Source organism: Phyllostomus hastatus, unplaced genomic scaffold (genome assembly GCF_019186645.2).
Source record: "Phyllostomus hastatus isolate PE091 unplaced genomic scaffold, TTU_PhHast_1.1 phas_scaffold_46, whole genome shotgun sequence".
NCBI lineage: Eukaryota > Metazoa > Chordata > Mammalia > Chiroptera > Phyllostomidae > Phyllostomus > Phyllostomus hastatus.
Window position 1 is genome coordinate 7,361,704 of NW_025334032.1, and position 24,637 is coordinate 7,386,340.

The following is a 24,637-nucleotide window of genomic DNA, read 5'->3' on the forward strand; positions in this document are numbered from 1 at the left end:
CTATCAACCCCAGTCAGTTTGCTCATATTTCATGGATTTTAAGACATACTCTACCATCCCCCAAACACAATTTAACACTTCTGAATTTAGAATATATCTTATTATTGATGAGTCAATTACAATCTGACATCTTACAATCAAAATATAATCAGCAGCATTTTTTCTTTCTTAAGGACCTGTAAAGTGATGCCTCATGGTAGATAGTACTTGAACTTATTATTTCTCTGCTCATTTATATAAGAGCACATGTTGCTATTTTGGTATGATGCATACAAAACATCCAGTACTGAATTCAATAAGTACAAATACTGAACCATGGGTGGGTGTTTAAGTGCTGACTATTACATAGAAATAAGCAGGTGGGTAGTTATGTGAGAGAATGATTTAGTGATATTTGGAGATATGGGTTGGGGTTGGTGTAATGGATCAATTTTTCCATTTAAAATAATGGAATATGGGCTCCTGTTTTCTGAACACATACTATCCAACATATTTTCAGAAATAAATTGGATGCAGAAAATTAGAAGTGCCTGCAGATGCTTTACAACCCAGCTCCACAAAATGGGCCAGGCATCCTCTCAGGATAGGAGTTTTGCTCTGTTCTGTCTCTTCTCTTCAGGCAGTTATGAGATCATTTATGTGCTCAATTAATGTTTACTGAATGACTGGGAATTGTAGTTGGGTTTAAATATATAATTCTCTTTTATATTTATACCATACTACCTATATTAAATTTTTAATATCTAAAATTTGAATGTATAGTTTAATATATAAGGAAAATCACTAGGTCAATAACATTAGTGAGCAATACTAGAAAGCCACAGCTTCAGTACTTTTGTTTTATTTTTTATTTTTTTAAAGATTTTATTTATTTTATTTTTACAGAGGGAAGGGAGGGAGAAAGAGAGAGAGAGAGAAACATCAATGTGCGGTTGCTGGGGACCATGGTCTGCAACCCAGGCATGTGCCCTGACTGGGAATCGAACCTGTGAGGCTTTGGTTTGCAGCCCACGCTCAATCCACTGAGCTATGCCAGCCAGGGCAGTACTTTTGTTTTAAATAGTAAAGCTTCTGGGTTTGGTTTATTGTAGATAACTAGGATTGTAAACTAGGTATTATCAGATCACATTACTTTAAGCATTAGGTGTGAATTTTATATGTACCATAACATTGCCAAATCAAGCTAGTTTATAATTTTAAAGAGTTATGCATGCTGGTTGGGCAACAATAGACAGGTTTGGTTTTATAAATACTTTATTATGTACTAATATAGCTTTACACATGGAAAAAATTCTTCCAAAAATAAAAATCCAACATTCCCCATATCTCTGCCATGTGTATACCTCGATTCATACATACTCTTCCATACAGAAGACATATAACATACTGGAGTTATTTTCTAAATAACTAAATATGATGATTCCTGAGTAATATTTTAGTTAAAAATCAGTGTGCATGGGAGGCTGAAAATAGGTTTATAGTTTTGAACACACAAAACAACTTATCCTAGTATTATTATTATTTATCAATTTTTATATTATTTTCCATATGAACAACTGTAAATCTATCTTTTTGCACCCTGGTATATGAAACAGCTATTTGAACAGCTAAAATATACAGCTCTGTTCCAAACAATGTGAAACATATTAAGAGTAACCTCATGCTTAAAATAGAATAATGTATACATAGGTATACATATTGCTCCTCAAAAGTGTGAAAAACTGTGTAAGTCACATAAGTGAACAAACACAGTACATATTTGCAAATTATTCTGGGTAAAATGTCTAAAAAATTAAGTGAGGAAAAATTCAGTGCTGCTGGCAAATAAATGATTGTAGAAAAGCATGGAAATATCTCAAAATGTTTTTTTATCAGATGGGTGTTAAATAAAGGTTTAAAAAATTAGACTAAGGTTAATTGATAAAAGCATAGTAACTCAATACTGAGTAACATGAGATCCTCTAAAAAATTATCACAAAGCCCCTATGTGGGATAATGTACTTTATTATGTTGTGACTTAAATATCCACACATGTACATATTTCTCATGCAATTGTACAACCAAAACAAATTTACAAATATAAAGATACAAAGCAAGCCAATGATGTTTCCATTGCTGTGACAGATAATTTTTTTTGCTAAAACTGAGTCTGATTAAAACTTTAAGTTTTTTCCAGCTTTATTATATAACTGACAATTAAACTTGTACATATTTAAGATGCACAAGTTGATAATTTTATATACCTATATAAATTTGTTATACTCAATATCAAAAAGTCAATCAATAAATAATCCAATTTTAAAAGGCCAGAAGACCTGAATAGATTTCTCAAAAGAAGACATACAAATGACCAACAAATATGAATATATGCTCAACTTCAATGATCATTAGACAAATAAAATCATTATTAAGTAAAACCATTAGGCAAATAAGTATGAAAAGTATGAATATATGCTCAACTTTACCAATCATTAGGCAAATAAAATAAAAACCAAAATGAGATACTACCTGACACCTGTTAAATAAAAGATAGCAAGTGGTGGCAAGGATGTAGAGAAAAGGGAATCCTTATGCACTGTTGGTTGGAATGCAAATTTGTGTAGTCATGACGGAAAACAGTATGAAGCTTCATAAAAATTCAGATTAGAAATATTTAATGATCCAACAATCCCACTCCTGGGAAAAGAAATTAGGTGAGCATGGGTAGGGTAGAGGAGAGTGGTGGTAAGAAAATGGAGACAACTGTATTTGAATATTAATTAAAAAAAGAAAAGAAAAAATAAAAGCATGCAATCTCAAAACAAATGTACTCTTTCATCTGTGTTAACATGCATATCAACAGTAGCATGTGGTACAAAAATGATATCAGTAAAATTATGACTTTATTTGGAAGATCACAATGGTGAAAATTCAGTGAGCTGATACATTTCAAGTTGGCTCAGGACCTCATATTTAACCACATTTGACCTAAATCTCAGCTAGCATTTTAACATTGAATACCAGTTTTAATGAAATGTGAAGGTTGCTGATTACTTCAAGACAAAATGAACAATGCCATTAAAATCTACATCATGTTTTATTCAATCCAATCATACCTGATTAAAAAACAGAAAAATCTTATCTAATGTTAATTTTAAATGGTTACAGATTGAAAATTTTTAAAAAATTAGTTTTAGTAAGTAAGTAATTCATCCAAATATTGGTGAAATTCAGAAAATACTTAAAATGGCTCATTTACATCATTTTGAAAACAACTTGGTCATAAATTAAGTATTTTCTTTTAAAAATTGCTTTCATTTCTCATATTTAGACTATTAAGACCTCTGTTCATTCACTGTTCTGTTCACTTGGAATGAATATATAATTTATGTATCAAGTCTGCTTCTGCTCTTTTTATCATTGAGTATGACAATTAAAGCAATGCCTACATCATTTTCATGATGTGAAATCCAAGTCTTAATTTATTAAAGAGCTTAAGAAACAAAATTTTTATTGTAGGAAAATGTCATGTCTTTGTTCATTCAAGTTGGAATCTCATAAAAGTCAGCGCATGGTATTTCAACTCCAAAGTGCTCCACCCAGAATATTCAGAGATTGCCAATGTCTGAATGACCAATATACACACAAGCCAGGGTTATCCAAGGTCCTCTGGGGAATCAAAGAATTCAAAATATGATTAGGGTATGCTGGAAGTTAAACTTACAGTTACCTAAAAGATATTTCTAACACTCTCACAAGACAAACTTTCCCCCAAGGTGATCTGGTTTAGACACCAATTTTTGAAACCCAGGTACATCTAAAACTAATGCTTAGAATAACCTGTCTACTGCTTGTGGAAGACTCAAAACTATTTTGGAATCACTCTGAAATTCATTGGTTGAGGCATGGTGGGTGTCCACTACTTCCATGTATCAACACTTTTTGCAGTGGGTTATCTATTACATCTCATAGCCACACTGTATTTCCCGGGGCCCATGCTTACTGCACTCATGACTACCTCTTGGGGGAGTCTCTGAGTTTACTGTATTCTTGGCAATTGCTTCTGGATGATTGGGGCTTTGATGATTCCTTTCAGGTTAAATTATACTGAACTGAACTTGTTCTTTTGTATTACCCATCCCAATATACTGGAGTCACCCCAAAAAGCTCAGAAAACCTTTTTCAAAGCTACTTACAATTGCAAGCAGCTGGCTGTTCAAGTGTCTATCTGGAATTAATTGTGTAGTGGGGTTAATAATGTCCTCCGAAACTCAATGTCCATTCAGAAACTCCCTATGTAATCTTATTTGGAAATAAGGTTGTTCAAAGATGTAATTAGTGATGTATTATGTTTATTGATTTGCAAATATTGTACCATCCTTGAATCCCTGGGATGAATCCCACTTGGTCATGGTGTATGATCTTTTTGATGTATTGTTAGATGAGCTTTGCCAATATTTTGTTGATAATTTTAGCATCTATATTCATCAGTGATATTGGCCTGTAGTTCTCTTTCTCTATTGTGTTTTTATCTGGTTTTGAGATTAGGACCATGCTGGCTTCATAAAAAAAGTTTAGGAGTCTTCCTTCTTTTTGGATATTTTGGAATAGTCTGTGAAGGATCAGGGTTAGCTCTTCTTTAAATGTTTTGTAAAATTCTCCTGTGAAGCCATCTGGTCCAGGGCTTGTGTGTACTGGGAGTTTTTTAATTACTGCTTCAATTTTGCCAGCTGTTATTGATCTGTTCAGGTATTCTTCTTCCAAAATATATAAAGAGCTCACATGACTCCACTCCAGGAAGACAAACAATCCAATTAAAAAATGGACAAAGGACTGGAACAGACACTTCTCCAAGGAGGACATACAGAGGGCCCAGAAACATATAAAAGGATGCTCAGCATCACTAGCCATCAGAGAGATGCAAATTGAAACCACAACGAGATATCACTTCTCACCAGTGAGAATGGCCATCATAAACAAATCAACAAACAAAAAGTGCTTGTTAGGTTGTGGAGAAGTGGGAATCCTAGTGCACTGTTGGTGGAAATGAAGACTGGTGCGGCCACTGTGGAAAACATGGAATTTCCTCAGAAAACTAAAAATGGAACTGCCTTTTGACCAGGAAATTCCACTGCTGGGATTATATACTAAGAACTCTGAAACACCAATTCAAAAGAGCTTATGCACCCCCATGTTCATAGCAGCACAATTTACAATAGCCAACTTCTGGAAGCAACCTAAGTGCCCATCAGTAAATGAGTGGTTCAAAAAAGTATGGTACATTTACACAATGGAATACTATGCAGCACAAAGAAGGAAGGATCTCCTACCCTTCTTGACAGCATGGATGGAACTAGAGAGCATCATGCTAAGTGAAATAAGCCAAGCTGTGAAAGACAAATACCATGTGTTCTCACCTATAAGTGGAACCTAATCAACAAAACAAACAAGCAAGCAAAATTTAATCAGAGACATGGAAATAAAGAACAACTGACAGTAACCAGAAGGGAGGGAGGAGGGGATAATGGGGGGAAAATGGGGAAGGGTTGTCAAGGAACATGTACAAAGGACACATGGACAAAGCCAATGGGGGTAGGATTGAGGGAGGTGGGGATGGGTGGGGCGAGGGGGAGTGGTTGGGGGGGGGGAATGGAGATATCTGTACTTGAACAATAATTTAAAAAAGGAAAAGGAAAAGAAAAACTCATTAAAAATTCTCCAAAAAATTACATTGTGGCCTAAAAAAAAAAGATGTATTTAGTTAAGTGGAGATTACACTAGATTAGGATGGTCCCTCAATCCAATGACTGGTGTCCTTTAAAGAAGAGAAGAAGACACAGATATACAAAGAGAAGGTCATGTGAAGATAGAGCAGAGATTGGAGTGATGCATTGATAACCTAAGGAATTCCAAGGATTTCCAGTAGCCACCAAAAGCTAGGAAGGGACAAGGAAGGGCTTTTTCCTAGAACATTCAGAGAGATAATGGCCTAGTGACACCTTGTTTTAAATTTGTGGCCTCCAGAACTGTGAGACAACACATTTCTATTGTTTCAAGCCACCAGGGTCATAGTTATTTGTTACTGCAGAACCAGGAATCTTATACAAACGTCCAAGGACTTTGGGCTTGCTTGCATTTATTTATTTAAAGCACACTATGAGAATAAAATCAAAGAAGGAAAGTCAGACTGTAACAAACTCTTTGAGAGCAGCACTGGGGTGATTAATAAATGTATCTGCAGATGAACTTCCAAACTCACTACTGTCCTTAACTTCTATCAGATGCATCCAATTGCACAGTGTGAAATACTTAAGAGACAGTGGCATCTAACCCTCTATGAAGGTTAATGTTACAGAAGGAAGAGATATCCCACAAAAGAGATTTCCTTCCTTTTCTTTTTATTTACCTATTTTTGTTTTCCATTGGTGTCAATATCAAGCTACACCTTATTGACTTAGAATATAGGTACCTTATTGTCTTAGAATTCCTTTCCATCTCAAGTCCTTTCTTTTTACACCTTTATACCTTCAAAACACTTCAGGTTAATGACATGCATGGTGAATATTATCAGTCTGTAATATTTATAACATAACATTATTCAACATTCTACAAATCAATAGGTGCCTCATCTTGGGCTAGTGGTCACCCTGTTGATGACCTAGCCTAAGGTCATATAATGCCACCCTATTACTATAGGTGACATTCTAGGTTCTACTCTAGCCTTCACAAAGCTGGTGGTCAGGTCACCTAGCTCTTTCCCAGATATTCTAAGGCTTTATGCCTTACATAATTTATTTCACTTTTTAAATATTATGCATCATGTTTTTTTTTACCAACTTTTGGAGTAACACCCTATTTTAAGAGACTTCGATGTAGATAAATAGAGATGTTTCACTTTACTAAAATTAATATTATACCAATTTAAATTTTCAATGCATTTTGGTTTTTAATTTCAATAACATGGAAAGCCTTACCTTGACAATACCCCGGATGTGCATTTTTGCTATCATCTCTGCTGTGTAGAGAAACATCAATAATGTATCCAGAGTAAAGGTCACATACTGAAGAGGAGGGTAGTGTTCGAACGTCATGGGTGTGTTCATACAGACAGAAATAACACTGATGATGGCACAGATGCGCAGCAAAGAGTGAACCCACTGCAAACATGGTCCAAAGTTATTATTTAACACTGTCAAATGTAATCAATCACAACATTTGGGAAACATAATAATTTGTATTAATATATTTTTGTATTTGTATAAAAATATTTTTGTATAAAAATATTAAAATATTTTAAAAACCTTTATATAAAAATATTTTTTAAAATCTGGTATTATCCTACATTTTCAAAAGATAATAAATAGACTTCTCTCTTTATTTTGGAGAATATGTTTTATATAAATTTAGCCCAGATAGCTTTTCCAAAATTAGAAAAAATCAAGTTTCTCTATAATTCATTCTAGCAGTCCATGTGCTATGTGATGATTTTCCTTGACCCCAACATACAGAAGTAGACAGTAGAAAGATAAACATGTGTATGCATGTGTACACTACCTATGTATATGTATAGTATGTATAATTACTCACATATACTATTTTATTATAAAAACTAATACCTAGGATAAAAAATATTGATTGCATCTTTATGCTAACCCTATACAATTAATATTCTAGTTAATTTTAGTGCACATTCTTAAATATAATTTAAATATGTTATTTATTGACTATCTTGGACATATATATACATATACACACACACACACACACACACACACACACACACACACATATATATATATATATATATATATATATATATATATATATATATATATATGTATATTCATATGGACCCCTTATATTATTCTCCCCCTGAAAAACCCTGTTGTAACTTCATAGTGGACAATTTCTGTAGTCATGCAAGCCTGCAAGTACCCAAACTAAAAAACAGAAAAGACTGTCAGAACTTTGAGGAGACTCAGGAACTTGTAGGCTGATGGGTGGATTTTAATATTAATCTGACAGCTATAATATTTGCAATATTTGCCACTAATATCATACCATAAAATCACTGATGGTTAAATTTATGTTAAGGGTTGATGTACTTTTCATGCAATTTGGAAGTCCTCAATAAACATTAGTGTGTGAATTTAGCCCAATCTGGATGTCCAACACAAAGAATGTAATTACACAAAAGAGCTCTAAAAGAAGGGTTCTTTCACAACCAACATATTTCAAATTTAAAGTATGAATTCTAGTTAAATATTAATTAGTTAGTGCTTGCAAGGCTACATCTGTAATAGTCGCTTTGTTAAAAATTGTCAAAAAGTTCTGTATGTAGTGGACACTAAGAAAAATCAGTGAGTGCTTTATTCTCTATTCTGTTCAATTACTTAAACACAAATAGAAGATCTACTGTGTGTCAGAAATTATGCAGAGGGCACAAAAATGGAAACAAGAGGTTTCTGACTCATCGCTACTTTGAAGTATGATATAAATAACATGTACATTTTATTTATATACAATATACTTATATATACATATAAAATATGTAGAAAAGTAAGAGATTTATTTTCTCTGTGATGGAAAGTGTCAAATGGGGAACTTTTTAGAGTAGATGGGGGCAGGTGTGGTATAGGAGATGACCTTCATGAATGAAGAGTCAAGGAAAGGGCCTGTGGGTAAACAATGTGCAATTGCCAGATATATTAGAGGAGCAGGAAGTCACAGATATGGCTGAAGTGGACAGTATAAAGATCTAGGAAAGAGCAGTTGCTGGGCAAGTTAGAATCAGAAGGTAAAGAGCTCTAAATATAATACTAAGGCATTTTAATTTGCAATGTGGGTAATAGGAATGCTTCAACGATTATAAAGCTGAAGGGTAATGTAAACAGAAATGAAAACATGAAAAAAAATGTGAGTAGGGTGGAGAAGTAGTCTAGAGGGTAGATTAAATGAAGAAAGATTGGAAAGGCCAGGGAGACCAAGGCAGATGATCTTTATCTTGGTCAAAGGAAAGACAAGCACTATGAGAGTAACAGTTCATGCCGTTACTTCAGCTTCCACTTATACAATTTTATATTTGTATGTAAGTATAAATGTTTATTGTATATAAATAAAATATACATATCAGACTACAAAGTAGTGATGAGTCATAACCATGTTGTTCCCATTTTTTGTGTCCTCTGAGCCAGCATTAATTTCTGACACATAGTGAAATTGATCCTATTCTGGCTCATAGAGTTGAGTTTCCAAGACCCATGAATATGCTATTCCACCTTAGCTCTGGCTGCTACCCTGTCTAATATACAATGATACTTGATATAGCAGCTCTTCCCCTCAAATGCCCATCAGCTTAATTAGACAGAAAGGTGACAAAGTTCTTCAAAGACACTACCCACTCTCTCATTAACCTTTACTTTTACTCAAAACTTGCAACACAGAAGGAGATCTTTAACTCCAAACATTTGATTTCCTCTTTACAGATTCATGCATGTTGAGAACTAAAAGTAAAGAAGGCTTGGTAGAAGAGGTTGCTCATGTAAGACTTTAGCTTTGGATCAGCCTGTGAAGTGGTATCATCTCTACATGGGGTGACTGTGAGGATAGCATGTACAGAAGAGGAGGAGATACCACCTACCATACCTTTCTATGTGAGTACCTCACCAGAGCAAACCCTCATTATTTCATCTCAGTTGTTCTTAACTTCCAGACTCCTAAACTTACCATATTCCACTGCACTCAAACACACATTTCAAAGCCAAAGGTACATGATTTTTGAATATATGAATTAAATTTCCTTTACATCAGCATGTGCTTCACCATACTTAGAAACTTACTGGCTTGTTAATCCAGAGTATGTCAGCATTGTCTGACAGAGATTCATCAGGACCAAAGTCAGTAACCGGCTGGGCCTCCACTCTGGAGCTCTGTTTCCTTTTAAGCATGCTGAAGTTAGCTCTGGTGAGTGAATACAAAACAACAGTCTGAGAAAAGAAAGAGAGAGCTATGTTAGTAACCTACCACTTTATACACCCTGATCACAAACCACCCCCCAAAAATAATGAGTACCCAATGTATGTCCATTCATATGTTAATTATATATGTGTTCCATTATACTGTATATAATAAACACATGCAAATAGAAGTTTTAAAAGAATGAGGTAAAAATCAATTTCAATAAAAGCCTGATTTTTTTTTCTCAACCCAATAGATTATCTCATGTACTTCATAAACAGTTTGCATGCCAGTTTAGATACTACTGGTCTAGATTAACTGGAGTGAAATAGCTTTGCCTCTCAGGGTACACATATGAGTAGGAAATTTTTGAGGTTTATGCTCATACACCTAGAGCTGCCTCCACATATAGGTAGGTGGTCTCGCCAGAGCACAGATGACCAGTCCAGATGAAATACTCAGATGTTTCCCATGATTTTCCCTCAGGTTAATTTAATGTGACATTCAGAGACACTTATTTTCAATGCAAATCCCAAGTTGATCTCCCAATTTTGTCCTTGCCATAAATGATGTGGGCCAGAGAGCATGGGGCAGAACCTACTGTAAATGGAGTTTTTTCTTCTCTTATGAATCATGTGATTACATTAATTCTTCCAGCTACTCTGAACTAAACTCAAATTACATTGACGAGGGAGATGAGACACCTGCTAGATTTAAATTTCCACAATTCTGATCACCTACATCTTGTTATATACGTTGCTTCCTTTTTGTCACTGCTAATGCCCTCCATGATCCGGCAGCCATTGAAGAAAGGAGACATACTATATGTCTGACATTAAGGACACAAAAAGCAAACAAGTGCAAGAGATGTAAAGGCAGGTGGTGCCTGATAACACTGTGTACCCACAGACACATTCCTCATTTGATTAACACTTGGATTGAGTCTTAAAGGAGGAAGAGGAGTGAATGGGTTTTGGACACATACTATGTTTGGGCACTCTGCAGTGATATTTTATTTATCCTTTACAACTAGAAGAAGAAAGGGGTTTCCTGTCTTTTCAGGAAAGCATTAGAAGCTCCAGCCTTGAGGAAGCTAATAACTTGACCATGGGCACACAAGTAAACTTGAAATTTAAAAGAAACTCTGTTTGACGACAAAATCTAAGGTGTTTGTCATTGAACATGCTGATGTTGAGGACTGATTAGGAGAACTTCTAAAAGCAAGTAATGGAGAGATTAGGTCCTACGGGCAGCACATAACTGTGAAGATGCCAAGTCAAGAAAATGCCAATTGTTTTAAAACCAGAAAGGTGTGCTGGCACTCTTAGCTTCTGCTCCTTGGAATTAGAGAAGAACCCTAACCAAGGACAATCCTGGAGGAGCAGAAAATGGAAACAATGTGTTTACAGAATGTGCAATTTCAATTTACACTGGGAAAGAGAACACAGAAGCTCAGAAAAAATGAGCTTTGAATCTGATTCCATATGTTTGAGCACCTGCTTCTATGTCTATGTTCTCATTGATGCACTTAGGTAGGTACATCTGCCTAACCCTCCTATATGCAGAAGAAAACAAACTGATTTGCTTTAAGATGGGCTAGGTATTTCCAGTCTATCTTGTCCCAAATGTTAGATTTAAACATGGTCTTGCAGTAGGCTGAACTAATTAATTTTATTTTACATAATTGGAGTTAAGGACTCCTGACATTAATATGCAAATTTATGCAAAACATTCAAATTAAGCTTGTTTTCTGATTTAATGTGGGGGAGAAACATCTGGTGGCCTCAATTTTGGATGCTTCTTGACTGACAGTCTCTTATGTACCCCAAACTGAATACAGACTCTTTCAGAAATCCTTTAAGATTACATACAAAAGGGAGGAAATAAAGACTGGCTTCAGCCCTGGCTGGTGTGGCTCACTTTGTTGAGCATCATCCTGTAGATCAAAACGTCACAGGTTCAATTCTGGGTTAGGTCACATGCCTGGGTTGCAGGTTCAGTTCCCAGCTGGGGCATGCACAAGAGGCAACCAAACAATGTTTCTCCCTCACATCAATGTTTCTCTACCTCTTTCTCTCTCCCCTTCCCTCTCTCTATTATTGATAAGCATGTCCTTGGGTGAGGAGAAACAAAGAAAAACAGTGACATCACAATGTTGTTCAAAACTCATACAAGAAAATTTATTAAGCCACTAGTCTTAATACCTTTTTCACTGAGTCAGTGAGGACTTATGAATGGCCATTTATTGTTCTTATGACTTGACCCTAAGTTATGATCTGAAAAATATTTGATACATAAATGTGACACCTTCAAATATGAATGCCATGCACCTTTTATTATAAATATGCCACCTAAAGCAAAACCAATGATTATGGACATGTTTTTTTATAAGTAGATATCCAGAATTTATTTTTTAAAAATCTCCATGTTGGTTATTATTCGGCCCACCAAAATAGTGCAATTATAATAAGTGACATTAGTTGTCATCCACTTTTACTCTGATTTTATCCACTGCAAAAGTGCCATAAAATCAAAGTGCTGAAGAAAATTATCTCTCCAAATTCTGCTGGTACATGTTTAATTCCACACATACATAAAAACTCAACAACCATCACCTGAATCACTAAAATTTTGACTATTTTAATAATATTAAATATTATGTAAAGCATGCAAGCAGCAAAATAAGTTCAAGTTACAAACATATAAAGCACAGGAGGCAAACACAAGGCCTGTGGGTCAAATCCAGCCCTTCACCTTGTTTTATCTGCCCGACACCTTGTTTCTACCCTGCAGCAGCACCGAGCTCCTTGCCCCTAGTTAAGGAGTAGTTACATTTATACAGTCTTTTGAAGGTAACCCTTTGAAGGCAACCACAAGGTTGATGTGGCCCGCAGTGAAAATAAATTTGACACCCTTGATAAAGAGTACAAAATTAATTGGAGGCAGTCAATTGTAATAATTTTCCTTTATATAAGGCAGTATTGTTTTACACATTCATTTATGTTGAATCAATATAACTGAGTACAGCAAACCTGTTATTCCCCTGATAAAGAACAGCAGGTATATTTAGGTATCCTAGGTAAGCTTATTATTTGATAGGAAATTGCTTCTGTGTATTTTAGTCTTATCACTATTATGTATTTATAACCCAATATTTTTTCTACTTACAGAAGTGTGCTTTATGAAGCACTGTGCTAAATTCAAAAAGCATGGCTTCCAGTAGCTTTTTCATAGTCATTAAAAGTAATTGGTATTTAAATAGTTCAATAGTATGAGGAGGACAATACACAGTTACAATATATCCACTGATAAATCCTGAGTTACTCAGAAACAGCTAATGGCAATTCAGGCAGAGAAAGTACTTTGGTTCATTTGCTCTCTGTTAAGTGGTTAAAATCCAGTGTTATATTCTTTGATAGCTGTATTTCACTTAAGTTGGCATATACTTTCCTTAGGTCATTCCCACTGTCTTAGCCAAATTAAAGTTAATTAATTCAGTTTTCTTTAACAGTAAGGTGTTACAACACTATAGGACATTTCTTCTCTCTGTAGTCCTCTTGGGTGGGCATTAAACTATTTTGAATCTGTCTTCTAAATTATGTATTCCAGAATGTCTCTTACTTGCTGTCCCACGTGTTTGTTCTCTATATTCAACTTCCTAAATGAGCATCTGTTCTTACAGTTTCCATCACCATCTATTGATATCCAGCTACTATTACTATATCATGTCTCTACACCACTTCTCCCTTAGAGATAGGCCATACCAACACCATTATTACTTAAAAATCAATAAGACAACTTGACATCAGTCTCAATTCCTAGATCTGTCTGCCTTGAGCTTTTCAGAACCTATATGCAAGTCTTTCCATGTGCAGAAGGACTGCGCAGGTTTTCTTTCCACAAATTCTCACTGGTGGTTTCTTTTGTTATTTCTCATTTCATTGATGTAAAAAGCTCTTTTCACTTGATCCCCATTGCTAGAGTCGTTTGTAAACCACGGAGCCTCAGATCTGGACTGTCACAAATATCAACCTTTTAAATATGTCTTGTTCTTTATATCAGAAATCAGCTTCCTAACACACTGATAAGTTCTTTCCAGAAAACTTCAGCTTATCCTATTGTTTCTCATTCATTCATTCACACAGAAAATATTTGCATTCATTACGGTATCAGGCACTTCAATATGTGTTGGGTATACAAAATGAAACAGTAATGACATTTGTGGAGCTTACAATCTGCCTGCTTTATTTAATCTGATGCGTCAAGGACATAGTGACAATGAGTTTACTAGCACTTACTTTCATCCCTATACCCACAGCCTCCACTTGAATTGGCTAAACATATCATTACCCACCATCTTCCAACCTTTCTCAATGACTTCAGATCCTTCATTCTAGCTGTGTCCATTTTGCTGTCTGTTTGCCAATCCCACATCAGTCCTTCCTAGTCCCTAACTTAACTCATGAAGAGTTTTTGTTGTATATGTGTATGTTACAACAGGAAGACTTTTTTAACAAGTCTTTTTAAGATTTTATTTTTTTTTTTAGAGAGGGAAGGGAGGGAGAAAAAGAGAGAGAGAGAGAAACATCAATGTGTGGTTGCTGGGGGTTATGGCCTGCAACCCAGGCATGTACCCTGACCGGGAATTGAACCTGCAACACTTTGGTTCACAGCCTGTGCTCAATCCACTGAGATATGCCAGCCAGGGCTATAACAGGAAGATTTAATGTTTGAGAATAAAAGTGTAAACAAGAGAATCATACACTCTAGTAGATTCATAGCATTTATTTGATTTTATGATACCCTAAAGAAAACATAAGTCATTTATTTATTTTTAATTGTTAAGTGTCACTATAGTTGGCAGCACATCAGAATCAACAACTGCTCTTCTGGTCACTTAGGTGCACAAACTCTGGAGCCTTTTTGAGTAAAATGGTACAGCCACTATGGAAAACAGCATTGGGACTCCTCAAAAAAAATTAAAAATAGAACTATCATAGTGCTCTGCAACTCTACTTGCAGGATTTTATCTGAAGAAAATCAAAACTCGCACTTCATCTTGAATGGCTGAAACTCCACCCAAGCCCAGATTATCTTGTTCCTCTGCTAAGGGCATGGAGGACCATGTTCCATGCTCTCTCAGCATTCAGCAGGACTCTTTCCATGAGCTCACCTCTTGCAGCCTCTACAGCCCACTCTGGACTCCAGCAACCCTAGTGTCTTCCGTTTAGTGATGCTCAATAATTATCTTTGATCTTAGTAATCAAAACCTTTTAAGGGAAAGTGTTAAAGATACAAACTGATGTAAAACTGAATGAATATTTACTTATCTGACTACATTATAAAAAGGAAACACACCGAGAGAGAGAGAGATTTACCAAAAATCTCACAAAAATGTGACAAAATGCTTTGGAAGATAAGGAAGTTTCCATGGTAAAATAGCAAGCTCATCAGTTAATATCCTCCCAAATTCTGCTGATTGCCATGCAAAAATAGATTTGTCCAACAAAAAAATGTTTCCTGAGAACATGTCATGTGCCAGGCTTGTTCTAAGCATGTCATGCATCATGTCACTTAATTCTTACTAGAACCATTTCACAGATGAGGAAATTTAGACATAGAGAAAGGATATAAACCAAGATAAGTGGTTTATAGAACTATTAAATTAAAATTTCATTTTATTATATAAGAGATAATTAAAAACTACTTTGTTACTGTATTCTTTATTCAACCTGATGATTATAAATTCTCTCAGCATCAATTACTGTTTGTGAAAATAATACATTTTTTATCTTTTAAAATTGAATCAATTTTGACTATATGATTAATTCTGTAATTTTTCCAGCCACACATTTATAAAAATGTCTATTTTTTTTAAAGTGGGAGCAAGAAATTATCAAACTTTCTTATCAAATCTATTTAAATGTCACTTCCAAGTTTTTGAAGTCATTTATTCATTCATCCATCCTTTTTCCTTGGGGATGAATTCTAAAAATATTCTATTATGCTTTTATTATCTTTTCTCTGAATTTTGAAAAAATAGAAAAAAAAGTAACTCCAATATGATAATCTTACATCAACAAATTAAAAGTCTCAGGCAAACTTGGCCTAGATCCACAAGCTGGGAACAAGTTTAGAACCCAGGAAGTCTGTTTTGTTGGGAGAACAGAGGTAGGGGAGGAAGGGAGAGAATGGGCAGAAAATTTTCTTCTGACCTTTGAACCTCAAGAGCTTTTGTAAAATTAAAATGTTTTGCAACAATATTTAATTTCATTTTATGTCTTTAAAACAAGTAAAATGTGACAATAATTAGTTTTAAGTTTAAACAAATCATATCCAACATTTGCTGAGAGTTTATGATGTATGAGAATAAGAGCTTTGAGTGGATTATCTCATCTATTATTTTACCATGTCCCAGTGAGACAGTTGTTCTATTATTCCTATTTCACAGATAAAACTGAGGTTGAGAGAAGGTAGGTACCCTGACTGAAATCACTTTTGACCTTTACCCCAGTGATATTGAGCTGTCCACATTTTTCAATCTGACTTTTCCACAGTTTTGTGAATAGAACCTTCTTTCCCAGAGATTAGGCACAGGGGGTTTCCAATTCTTGTCTTTCCCAAGTCTAAAGAGTGAAGTTAAATTAGAACATGACAGTCCCTAGAACTATAATGTCAGTTTTTTCCAACCACTCTCAAGCCAGCCTCTGTCATCAGTCCCCTTTGCTCATGAACTTTCATGGGCTAGATGTATTTTTCCTTCTAATCAGGCTTCTGCTCAGAGGAAAGGCAAGCAGCTGAGTTCTTTTCTCTCTTAAAACAGCCCGAGTTCCATATCTGCCCCAAGGACACAGCAGAGCTAATCACGTTAGCCATAAAACTAAGACATCACTGAAATTTTGACTACTGGGTTCACGGCAACCATCTCTCTGACCTCTCTCCACTTCTCTCTCCAAATGCACTTTTCATCTGGGTGCTTCATCTATGTCTTGGACCTTACAAACCAGAATGTACCCCTGCAAAAACAGAGTGCTACATGCACGGTCTAGTCTCAGCTGGTTTTCAAGGACCACTGAAGATGAGCTACTGAACAAAGGTTGCCAAACCTTTCAAAAGACCATCTCCCAACACAGGCTCTTCTTTTCCCTTTTCCTTTTGTCAACACACTGATTGAAAACAAAAAATGTTCTGTTCTGTTCAAAAGTTCTGTTTTCTACTTTTTATATTGAGTCTACTTACTAAATCCCTTAAGAGCAACATATTATTTTTTTCCAGCACTTTCTACAAATACCTCAAAACAGTGGCATTACTTCACCAAGGATTTTGTTCTATTTTCTTAACTGTGAAAATTAAATTTTCTTTGACTTTTAAAAATTATGGGATTTGGCAAGGGAATTCAGGATAGACTATGACCCAAATGGCCCACTATCCATTTGTTTTTGTACTTTGCATGCCAAACTAGCTGACCAGAAGTAGAAGAAATAAAGCTGATTTGTGTCACCTAAGTCACTATAGTATTGATCACAAATTAAGGCAATCAGCTGGCACATGTAGGCTGAGTGGCCTCTCCACAGCCTTTACTCAAAAAAAATCAGTCAATCCACTTAACAAGTCCTTGTCTTTCACTACATGTTTGAAAAGGATTTCATGTGTTCGGACTTTTGTGAGTTATTCTGGGCACAGTGTAGGTATAAGGAAATTTTAAGAATAGCTTGTCAGAGTTAAAAATTACCACATGTTGATTATGGGATTTTTATGAATGTCAAGTTTCCTAATCTCAAAGTAGTCCCTTACAAGCTCTCCCAGCCTCCAAGTAGTGGCAGAGCCTTCGATGATGCTCATCATCCAATAGTTCAGTGAAAGACATTTTATTTTGACTAGTGGCCACAATTTAAAGATTATGAAAAATCAGAAAAGGAGATCATCTATTTTTATTGTGGTTATTTAATCTTGTAATATCTACAAAGGTTGGACAGAGATCGTGGATGCTTTAAAAAAGTGTTTTTCAAAACTTTTCCAAATTGTACTTAAATCGTATGGAAAATTGAAAGGAGTTACCTAGTTTTGTGTGTGTGGGGCTGTTTAACTATGTAATATTAATCCACAAATTGGACAAAGGAAAATGGTTTAAAATAGTAGTTTCCATGGACCTAGATGGTATTATGCTAAGTGAAAGAAAAATACAGCATAATTTCACTTGTATGTGGAATCTAAAAAACAAAATAAATGAACAAACAAAATAGAAACAGACTCATAGATACAGAGAAAAAACATAACTGCTAGGTAGGTGGGTTGGGGGCTGAGTGAACAAGATGAAGGGATTAAAAAGTACAAATTGGCAATTGCAAAACAGTCAGAGGGATGAAAAGTAGAACATAGGGAATATAGTCATTAATATTGTAATAATTTTAATTGGTGTCAGGTGGGTACTAGAATTATTAAGAGGATCACTTTATAAGTCATATAAATGTCTAACCACTGTATTATATACCTGAAACTAATATAATGCTGAGTATCAACTGTAACTGAAAAATTTTTCAAAATGTGTAGAACAGATTTTATAATATAAAAAAATATTAGTTTCCAAAGACTGCTTAACATTTGAATCCTCTAAGGTTTTTCGAACATTATCAACCCCAGTCATCCTTCACCTCAAACGTACTAAATCAGACCTCCCAGGGTGGAGTATGGGACACGGTATTTTTAAAAAACACTCACCAGGGATTCTTTTTTTTTTTATGCGTGTGACATTTCATTCATAGGATACATGAGTGGTGATGAAATTTCTGGGTCAAGAGTGATACACAGACTGAAAATTTTGATATGTAGGCTAGAATTTCTTAACTGCATGTGAGGGGCAGGCTTTGGGAGATCCATAGATTCATTGAAATTGCACACACCATCTGCAGTTTGTGAGCACATGTACATTTTCTAGAATTTTAGGTTCTCACAATGTCTCTTGTACTAAAATCTGCCTGAGGGTAGGGGATACATGTCTCTTATACAGAATCCTGAACATCTTATCTGTAAACATAGAGCTTTGCCAAACTGAGTGCTTTAAAGTAACTTTTTAATTCGACAGGTCAATATATGTGAGATCTTCTTTCCACATTTGTCTCATTCTGGTAAGATCTTAGCATTTCTGCTTTTGCTAAATGTCCTTGTCACCTCCCTCTCCCACCAGGCTACATTCTGAAATAAGAATGTGAAATAAGAGAGACCAACATATTTCAAGCTCAGAATGGAGAGAACAGAGGGTCTGCTGGGGAGGAGGTAAAGGGCTATGATGACACTTAAGGTCAGTTGTGGGGGCTGGTTTGAGGTTGTTGGGACAGTAGCAGGAGATACTGTTTACCCCTGATCTCCAGAAATGCACACATGGAAATTACATATATATATGACAGTTACATGAATGGCAGTTACATATATGTGTTTGAATCTTTCAAACTGGTTGTCAAGGTGGAATGACCAATGGCATGAGAGACTTCTAAACTTCCTGACTAGAAGGCTCAAACTCCATGGTGCTTGGAAGTGGAGGTGGACAATAGCCTTTTCTAGAGCTTTCCTCCATCCTAGCTTCATCTACATTTGGAGAAGGGATAATGATCAGTGTTTGCTCAGAGTTCAGGAGGAAATTTTAAAAAGATCAGAGTCTATGTTTCCTGGAAGTTTTTGGGAGATTCATGGCCAGTTGTGAGCCAAGTTTCCAACCTGAGAACCAGAGTCCCCAGTCACCTCCATGGAGGTGAGAGTGGTTGAAGTCAACCCAGGACCATCAGGTGAGGAATGTGGGGTCAAAGGGGTTTTCAGAGAGATGACCATTAAGCAGAAAAAGGGACCTAAGTAAGGTGTGTGTAAAAGAAAAGAACAGATTCATTCAGAAAGCCATGGGCTGGAGATTATAGAGCTGGGTACAAGAATGTTCCTGTGAAAAGAAAGCCTGGGAAGCAAGAAAAGAAGATTAGCAAATAAGATCCAAGAATGATAGAAGGGAAGGGAGAAAACAGTGGAACATTTCTTTTTTTCCTCTTGAAGGCCAGTAGTCTATGAGACTGGAGAGAACAGAGGGGTTTGTTTTAGGGGGATAAGTGGGGTGGAATTGGGGGTGGGGTTTAGGTGACTAGTAGCTGGATTCCAAAGGCAAAAGCTTTATTTTATACCAGGTTTCTATACTCAGCCCTCAGCATAGATTTCTGCTGCCTCCCTCAGTCCTGGTCCAATGGCCATAAGAAGAAGAGGGACTGGTCAACAGAGGAGGAGTCAGAGGAGGAGACCTCCCCTCAAGCTAAGGACATCTGGGTAGTGGACACACTGTTTTTACTTAAGATGAAGCTCAGGAGGAAGTATGTGTCGACACTGCTACCTGAACACCATGAGTCTTTTACCAGGCTGCTGGGTAAGAAAAGACCCTGGTTAGCACCTCCAATCCCATTTTTTAAAGAGAAAACTTCCAATAGGTACTCTTTCCCAATAAAAAAGAATTTCCTGCTAGTTGGTACACTTTCTATCCTAGAAGGACTCTGTATTGATTGTTAATTAGAGACACTTAGATGTGATACTGGATTATACCAGATGTGAAATAAGTCTGTACTTGAGCTCAGAATGCTTGGTTTCAACTGTACCTTCTAAGACATCTTGGTTCTGACTGGCTTTTTGGATCTAAATACCTTCACTTGTGTAATGGGGAATAATTTAGCCACCTTTGCACCCTGATGTGACTGTCAACTGCAAAATTGACATAATGACTATGCTATCAGTAGGGATACATTCCTGCATTATAAGGAAGCATCACTAATTTTTTAAGATGTGAGTCATGTAGATATGCTATGACATCCTCTCTGTCATTCAGACCAGACTGGGTGGGTAGGGGTGGTGTCACCCCTGCTTCCTTGTCCAGGGAACAAAATCCTCTATCTCTCTTTCTGTCATCCTCAGCCATGGCCACAATCCTGAACCTTCTCTAAGAGGGGCATGGTTCTCCTCCTTGCCCTACAACACTCCCATGGTATCCCTGTTCCTGTCAATAAGCTAACACCTGTCCTCTCTTCACAGAGGGTCCTGTTATTTAAAGGATTCCTTGACAGAAGCCTGAGGCTCTCAGACAAGGTAAGAGGTATTCTTGCTCTACCATCTATTCTGGGGCAGCGGGAAGCTTCCTGAGCCTACAATTCCCAGTCCAACTGGATGCCTCATCACCACATCCTTTCGGGGACCTCAGCATTTATTGCAGTGTGGACTGCAGTTCTGTCTCTGGTTCGGCTCCTCTGGGATCTGAGACCAAACCTTATCCCTTTGTTGTTAGCACATCAAGTCCCCTTTTCTCTTAGTAGATCTTGGGTACTCCCCTTTGCGCCACCTTGTCAGAGACCTTCCTGATGCTGGCTGTCCTACACACATGCCCTGAAACCCTCAGCTGTTCCCTTGTCCCACTGTTCTTCCTCTTTCACAACATGATTCCTCTTGTATGTTTTTCCCCTCTCTACACCAGTATCTCCAATCAAGGTTGATAGCTTATTTCAGCCACACATGCCTCTTCTCCTGGTAGTAGCAGCACATTCATTTCTTCCTACCCTGTGAGAATTGTTGTGAGTACCATCAGCCAGTATTCATGCCCCAGGATCCATGCATTTTCTGCTGCTCTGGGAAAAAGTGTAGATTGTTAACAGTGCATCCTTCAGGTATTGCTGATCTACCCCAAGGCTCCAGAGGGTCTATGGGGTTGCTCCCCAGGTGCATTGCTCCAAGGGTCCAGACCTCTGTGCCTCCTGGAGAGGCTAGATCTGCAACTAGGAGACAAACACAGGACTCTGCCCCCTCCCCCAGGGTTCTCACATTTCCGTGAACCTTGGTCAGATCCCAGTGATGCGGACAGGTTGGGCCGGGATCCGCCACCACCTCAGCCACTGTCCTGCCCCCAACGGCTTTGCCCATGGGCTCTGAAATCAGTCCATGGGGGCAGTGGCCCTCAAGATTACCCCCAAACCCTGACCCCCAACCGCACAAACCCTTGCCTGCACAGCTGTGCACCTGTAAGGTTGAGTCCCCACCAGTCAATGTCCAGCCCCACAGACCCCAGCCTCCTTGCCCAACAGAAGCCAAAACCTGGGAACCAGAGCCAGTGGAAACCTGGGCACACACTCCCAGGTGACTCTTACACACTGTTCCAGAAGTGGTCCCAAACAGCTATGGGAGTACTGGTCCAAATGCTCAGAAAAGCAATTAATGCCTATAAATTTTACTGTTTATAATCAAGACTGGTTGGGAAAAAATTACATAGACTAGTTATAAGTAACACAGGAAAATAGAAATCTGGGGGAAACTTTTGATATAACTGCATTTACACACAGTATATTCTATTTTCAACTTTTCTTCAGAGGACTTCAGAATTTCCTAAAACTAATTGTATAGAATATATTTTACATATAAGAATAGGGGAGTAAGAGGCAAGATGGCAGAGGAGTGAATGGAAGCCACACTAACCTCCTCCTAGGACTATCTGAATTTACAACTAAATTGTGGAGAAATCATACAGAACAAACAACTGAACAATAGTGATTCATTTGCTACTGGTAGTGGGATTGCAGGGGCAGATATTTTTGCTGATTTGGGTTTGTTCCCCAGCCTCTGTGCTTCTCTTCTGGCAGTACTGTCACAACAGCATACAAGATGTGGTGGGCAGAGTAACCTTCAGTCAACCACCTGGAGGGAAAGACCCACCAAAAATGACTCAACACCAATCAAAACACAATTACACCCAGAGAGCCAACATAAACAGCAAAGGGGACATCCTAGATAATCAAGTTAAGGAGATCAAGGAGACTGCACCACTGGTCTCACAGGTCTACTACAATAAAATTTCACACCACAAACTCAGCAAGTCAAAACAGATCAATTTAAGAAGCAGAGGCAAACAAGAGTCTCACAAACAATGGGAAGGCAAAGAAACAATCCCCAATAAAATTCCTCCTTAGGAATCCTCAGAAAGAATGATAAATGAAATAGAGGCAGATCAACTATCAAATATTGAGTTCAACACAATGGTTATAAGGAAGCTCAATGAGCTCACTGAGAATTACCAAAAACTACAGGGAAACTACAAGGAACTTACTAAAAACTATATCAACATGAAAAATGACATAGAAACTATTGACAAGAGCCAAGGGGCAATGCAAAATACAATTTCTGAATTGAAGAACACAGTAGAATGAATCAAAAACAGGGTAGATGTAGCAGAGGATCAAATCAGTGAGCTGGAGGACAAGGTAGAAAAAAACTCCCAGAAAGAGCAAGAAAAGGAAAAAGACTCAAAAAATAATGGAGAAGTGTTAAGGGAACTGCAGGACAACATGCAATGTAATAATAACTGCATAGTAGGAGTACCAGAAAGAGAAGAGCAACAGATAGAAAACCTGTCTGAAAAAGTAAGATGGAAAACTTCACTAATTAGATGAGAAAAAAAGTCACAAAAATCTAGGAAGCACAGAGGGCCCCAATCAAGAGGAACCTACAGAGGTCTACTCCAAGACACATCATAATTAAAAGGGCAAAATTCCAAGACAAGAGAGAATCTTAAAGACATCAAGGGAGAACAGGAAGTAATACAAGGAAGCCCCAATAAGACTAGCAGCTGACTTCTCAATGGAAACACTGAAAGCCAGAAGGAACTGGCAAGAATTATTCCAAATAATGAAAAATAAAGGCTTTCAACCAAGACTTCCCTGCACAGCAAGGCTCACAATTAAAATGGAAGGTGAAATAAGGAGTTTCCTAGACAAAAGAAGGGTGAAAGAATACACCTCCAAACCAGCACTGCAAGATATGCCAAAGGGACTGCTTTAAGAAGAGGGGGAAAAAGAGTGAGAGGGAGAGAAACAGCAATAAATAAATACCTATCAATCATAACCTTAAACATAAATGGCTTAAATGCTGCAATCAAAAGACATGAAGTAGCTGAAAGGATAAGAAATCATGATGCACACATATGCTGCCTACAAGAGACCCATCTCAAAACAAAAGACCTACACAGACTGAAAGTGAAGGGTTGGAAACAAATATTCCAAGCAAATAGGAAAAAAAACACCCAGGGTAGCAATATTTATATCAGAGAATATAGACCTCAAAACAAAGGCCATAAAAAGAGACACAGAAAGACACTTCATAATACTCAAGGGAAGAATCCATCAAGAAGACATAAACATTGTACATATATATGCACCTAACATAGGAGCACCCAAATATATAAGGAAAATCTTGGAGGACTTCAAGAAAGATATACAGCAACATACTTATACTAAGGAATTTTAACACCCTACTGTCAAAAATGAATAGATTCTCCAAACAAAACATCAACAAGGATACTGCAGCATTGAACAATGCTCTAGATCAAATGCACTTAACTGATATATATAGAACCTTTCATCCTAAAGAAACAAAATATACATTCTTTTCGAATGCACATGGAACATTTTCAAATACAGGCCACATGATAGGACACAAAACAAGCATCAACAAATTCAAGAAAACTGAAATCATATCAAACATCTCTTCCGACTACAAGGCCCAGAAACTAGAAACCAATCTCAAGGAAAAACTGAAAAACTCTCAAATTTATGGAGATTCAATAACATGCTACTAAATGATGAATGGGTTAAGAATGAGATCAAGGAAGAAATCAAAAAGTTTCTGGAAACAAAAGAAAATG

General features: G+C 36.8%; 1 protein-coding gene across 3 annotated transcripts in view; it reads right to left on the reverse strand.

The window, feature by feature from the left end:
- Positions 1-24,637, reverse strand: part of NALCN (sodium leak channel, non-selective) — a 364,598-nt gene that overhangs the window by 334,410 nt on the left and 5,551 nt on the right. For all 3 annotated transcript variants that reach the window (XR_006783694.1, XM_045821795.1, XM_045821794.1), the window contains exons 2-3: positions 9,819-9,965; positions 6,954-7,136 (exon numbers count right to left, since the gene is read on the reverse strand). Coding sequence is in view for 2 of the 3 variants with exons in the window: in XM_045821795.1 (XP_045677751.1) it covers positions 6,954-7,136; positions 9,819-9,926 (291 nt within the window). In the remaining variant the exon portion in view is untranslated. The remainder of the gene's footprint in view (positions 1-6,953; positions 7,137-9,818; positions 9,966-24,637) is intronic.